Source organism: Hippocampus comes, unplaced genomic scaffold (genome assembly GCF_001891065.2).
Source record: "Hippocampus comes isolate QL1 unplaced genomic scaffold, H_comes_QL1_v1.1 scaffold185, whole genome shotgun sequence".
In the NCBI taxonomy this organism is placed as follows: domain Eukaryota; kingdom Metazoa; phylum Chordata; class Actinopteri; order Syngnathiformes; family Syngnathidae; genus Hippocampus; species Hippocampus comes.
The window spans coordinates 110,767-115,259 of NW_017805931.1; the positions used below are offsets into that span (position 1 = coordinate 110,767).

Consider the following 4,493-nt stretch of genomic DNA (forward strand, 5'->3'; position numbering starts at 1 on the left):
GCCCGACTCGAAGCCGCGCAAAACATCGACTCGTTCGGCGTTCGGGTTCGGACGACGCGTGGCGCGTTCGCGGACACTCGGGAAACGAGAGCGAAGGGCGTCTTTTTTTTTTCTGTTGGACTGCGAATAGTTGCGGGATGGCCGGGATTCTCTTCCCATTTCTACGGGGCCGCCTAAGGTCAGAACGCGACACGATCACGGGTGGTATCGTTTGTTTTCTCAGACGAGCCGACGGGAACATTTTGGCTCGCGTCAGTCAGTCCGAGCTCGGGGAAATAATGCGGCGTGATCCCGGTCGCTGATTGAACGCGGCCTCGCACCGCTCGCAATTAAAACAACACCTGGAACTCAACCGAGTCGCGCGTCCGTGACGGCTTGAAGCCGGGCCGACGAGATGAAAATGGGAACGTTTTGGTTTGGTGCGCACCTCGAAGCCGCCCTTGAGCGAGACACTCTTCCCCTTCCATTTGGCCGTTGTGGGGCGCCGCAGAGAAGGGGGATGGCTCGGCTGCCGGCTCGGCTGCGATCCGTTCAAGTTCAAGTGAAGAGCTTCATTTGGAAAGGCCGTCACCCCGAGTCCGTCGTCGGGGTCGGAGGTCGCGGTTGGCCTACTTTCAGCAGGGCTCGGTGCACATTGGACGGGTAGGAACTCCAACTTTCATGTTCTTTTTTGTTTTTTTTCCTTCTTGAGATGTATGCTTCATATGGATTGATAGATATCTAAAAAAAACAACTAAAACCAGGAGGGAGAAAACGGAGACAGAGAGGAGGAGAGCATCGGGTTTACGGCCGCACTCGGGCTAGCTGGATCGCCGTCCGGTGCGCCTGCAGCGCCGCTGGCTCCGTGTCATGTGACCTCCGCGAAGGTGATGTGGTTCTACGGCACAAGAACAAAAATCAAAAACAACAGATGGCTTCGCGCGCCGCCGACGGCCTGGAGCCCGACGACCGCTTCGGAGCGTCGGGAATAACAAGGTCCCGAAAGATGGACGGTGACGGTGACGGTGAGTGCAAGTCGCGGAAAGCCTCTTGCGGCGCACGTCGATGAGCCGAGCAAAACCAAATGGGAACGAGAAGCGCGCACTGTTTCTTTCTCGCTTGTCATTTTCTTTAGCGTGGCCCCTTTAGCTCGGAGGCTTCTTTGCTGTGCTATTTTTAGCCCGGTTACTTTCCGCCGAGCTTAGCATCGCTGAGTTTAATACGAGCTGATATTTTTCCCCCTTTTTTTTGTTTCGGCCGTGTTCAGGCAACTGAATGTTTTTTGTTTTTTTCACGGTCCACCAAATGTGCATCTTCTTAGCGGGATGCGTTGCTGTGAAGTCTCTTTGACTTGAACAAAGCTCCGGTGTGTTTTCCCAATCTTTTTTTTGGAAGTGAATGGCTTACTGGATGCTCTCCCAAACAGTTTGTTTGTATCTTTGGCAGACAAAATGTTCCCGCGGACCCTATTCTGCCGCCGCCCTCATTTGTTCCATCCGAGCCCGTCCCGGGAGAAGGCGCCAACGTCCGAGCGCAGTCGCTCCCTAAATAAACGGCATCCTTTTTCTCTCATCGGTTCAACGAGACTTTCTCCTCAAATCTTGGAGGCCGGTCTGGATCCGCACGGAGGGATGGATTAGGATCAAGGAGTTGTCGGTGACATCCCCGACGTTGACTTTCCAAAGTCGATCGGAACGGGCTCACGCGGTCGGACAAAAACGGTCAACAGCGAGCGAGCGGGCGTCGCGACGGACCTGCGAGACGATGTACTTGTCCAGAGGACTCTCGACCTGGCCCGTGCCCACAAGTGCCGCGCGCGTCCGCGCTCCCGTCGGAGTCTCGTCGTTCAGCAGCAACTTCCCTTGGAAATAGTGGACCACGCACACCACCTAAAGCAAAGGACAAAGTGGGTTGGAAGGTGAAAAATCACGACGGCAATTCCGGGTTCCTTTCCAACTGGAAAAGAGAAAGGCTTCGGATAGCCTCTCCTCTCCTCTCCTCTTGCTTTGGCACGATAAACAAAGCAAGGCAAAAGCCTCACCAAGAAGGTGGCGATGGCGGTGCCGATCACGAAGCCCGCAATGACGTCGGCCCAGTGGTTGCGGTATTCGGCGATGCGATTCAGTCCCGTGAGGAAGGCCAGACACAGCAGGGCCAGCGACAGGACGGGCTTGGCCAGGCGGCTGCCTTCCACCCGCACCGTGCACGTCACGTACATCTGAAGGCGGTAGAGGAAGCCGGCAGTCTTTGTCTTCTGCTGCGCGCCGATCGCGTTTCATTTCTTGCTTGTTTTTGCTTTCCGCCTTTGTGTTTTTCTCCTTCCGCCGATCTTTTTATTTCAAATCGAAAAATCCAAATAGTGTCGTGAAGGCGGGGCGGAAGCACGTCGGCCAAACGGCCCCGAGGGATCGGCGCAACCCGCCGCGCGCCCAGAAGACGTATCGACAGCGTGCGCCGGCGGCACGCGTGCCGTAACTTGATGCGAAATCGACCGTCGTTTCCCGTTGAGGCGATCGAAAGAGGTCGAATATCTTTCACCATCTAGACGACTGCTGCTTTTGGCGGGGGACGGAACCGCGGTGACCGCTCGCCTCGAACCCGAAACGGAATCACGAGCGGCGCCGTCGTTCCCGTTTCCAGTTCGGCGCTCAAGTTGCACCCGTCGGACGCAGCGGAATCGCGGATTAGCCGAGAGCGACTCACAGCCAGGTAGAGCGCGGCGTAAGTGCTGAGAGCGGCCTCCTTGGACGGGAAGGTTTTGCGGGCGTGCAGGATGTCGTCCCGGTCTCCCGTGCAGGCCTCCTGGTGGCTGATGTAGCGCGGGGCCCGATGGCAGCCCAGCGCCGTGTAGTTTGGCTTACAGATGCTCATGAAATAAGGTGCCAGGTTCCCCGTCGCCACCTGGCCTGCGTTGGCAAAGATGTCAACGGTGAAGAGACCGAAGGTGTAAACTCCTGGCGAGAAGAAGAGGCGGTCTCAGAGGCGCAAAGAAAGCCAAGCAAGCAAGCCGCGCTCTCGTCATCGGCGTCAAAAGGTAGCAAGCGCGCACGCACAACGCGCCGTGTCCACATATCGCCATCCGACCTTCTGTCATTCATTTTGCTCTTTCTTTATTGGGGGGAGGGGCAGGTGGGCAAGACAAGACGTGCCCCTTGTCCTGCGCATATTGTTGGAAACGTCAACGAGTGCACATTTTCTGGGTCACGGCAGCGACGCGAGGCTGCGGACGTCGCCGCGGCCGTTTGGAAGGAGCGGGAAATGCGTTTTGTCAAGCCCCGTGTGAGTCACTTGCGGCGGAGGCCGTTTGTTCTAATTCTGTCCTCTTTCCGCGGGGGTGGGGGCGCTTTGCGCTTCACGCATGACTGCAGCTTTCTCGCCGGCCATCCTTCACCTCTGAAATTGCTTATTAGGGCGGAAGCGTGATTGGCTCGGTCCGACGGAGCCGAGGCGCCGGGGCGCCGCCTTTCCTCCCCGGCTCGCGTACAAGTACTTCTTCGTGAAATGCGTCGTGGACAAATCGCTCCACAGCGGTTAAACCCCGATGCGGATGACCCAATTTGGTCAACGGACATAACGACGTCTTTCCGGAGCACGGCGCGTGACCGGTCCGAATTGAAACGGGCGCCGGGCGCGTCGGCGGATCCGCCGTTGTCGGGACGGGCGTCAAACGCAACGCAAACTTGCCCCCGCGGCCTTCGCGGGCGGACGTGGGAAAGGCGTGGCGTACCCAGGAAACGGAACGTCCTGCGCACCAGTGGGTTGAGATAGCAGCAGTCTCCCGTGGCAACCGTCTTCTCCGAACGGTCAAACTCTTTGGACGTGTACTGGACCAGGAACAGCACCGTCTCTGTTGCTGCGATCTGTTGGAAGTCAAAAGCAGACAAAAGTCAGCCGCTTGGGCGTTGGCTCACGGTGGCAAAAGCCCCTTCGGGTCACCGGGCGAACGGTGACGGCTAGCCCGCGAGCTAGCATCAGCTCCGGCTAACGTTTGCCAGCTGTCAAACAAGCGCTTGCTATGACCTCTTGAGTTGGCTCTCGCTGAGGTTTACCGCCTCGCTTTCCTTCCCGCCGCGGGTTCACTTGGGAGTGAATTTGGAGCACGCGCAGACGGCGCACATCCAAAGATCCCAAGTGCCACGACGTCCGTTTCCGAATGAATGTTCCCGTTGCAACGTAACCGACTTGGGACGGACGGCGGAAAAGACGACGGCTCGCCATCCAAGAGCAGTTCAGCGGTTGCTCGTTCATGTCGGCGACGACGGCGGGGAACGTTGTCGTTTTGAGGCCACGGTAACCGGGTGCCGCGAGTCACGCGGGAGGATCCCAAAAAGGACGCCTTCCTAATTTGTCATCTTTCAAGAGATGCTCAGGCAACGTTCGGTGCTCACGTTGTGACACTTTGGCCAATAAAAGGACGACGGCCTCCGCGGGGAGGTCCCGACCTCTCTGGTGTCGTAGGCCCAATCCTCAGGCGCTGACAGCCTTGCTGAGAGCAACACACACACACACACACA

General features: G+C 57.8%; 1 protein-coding gene across 2 annotated transcripts in view; it reads right to left on the reverse strand.

Moving 5' to 3' along the window:
* Positions 1-673: 673 nt before the first annotated feature.
* LOC109527876 (phospholipid phosphatase-related protein type 5-like) overlaps positions 674-4,493 on the reverse strand; it is a 5,176-nt gene continuing 1,356 nt past the window's right edge. Inside the window, exons 2-6 of one of the 2 annotated variants that reach the window (XM_019890032.1) lie at positions 3,707-3,839; positions 2,683-2,933; positions 2,021-2,197; positions 1,734-1,868; positions 674-877 (exon numbers count right to left, since the gene is read on the reverse strand). In XM_019890032.1, coding sequence (XP_019745591.1) covers positions 848-877; positions 1,734-1,868; positions 2,021-2,197; positions 2,683-2,933; positions 3,707-3,839 — 726 coding nt within the window. In that variant the 3' untranslated portion in view covers positions 674-847. Of the gene's footprint in view, positions 878-1,042; positions 1,869-2,020; positions 2,198-2,682; positions 2,934-3,706; positions 3,840-4,493 lie in introns of those variants that run through there. The other variant, XM_019890034.1, reaches the window with a different exon arrangement.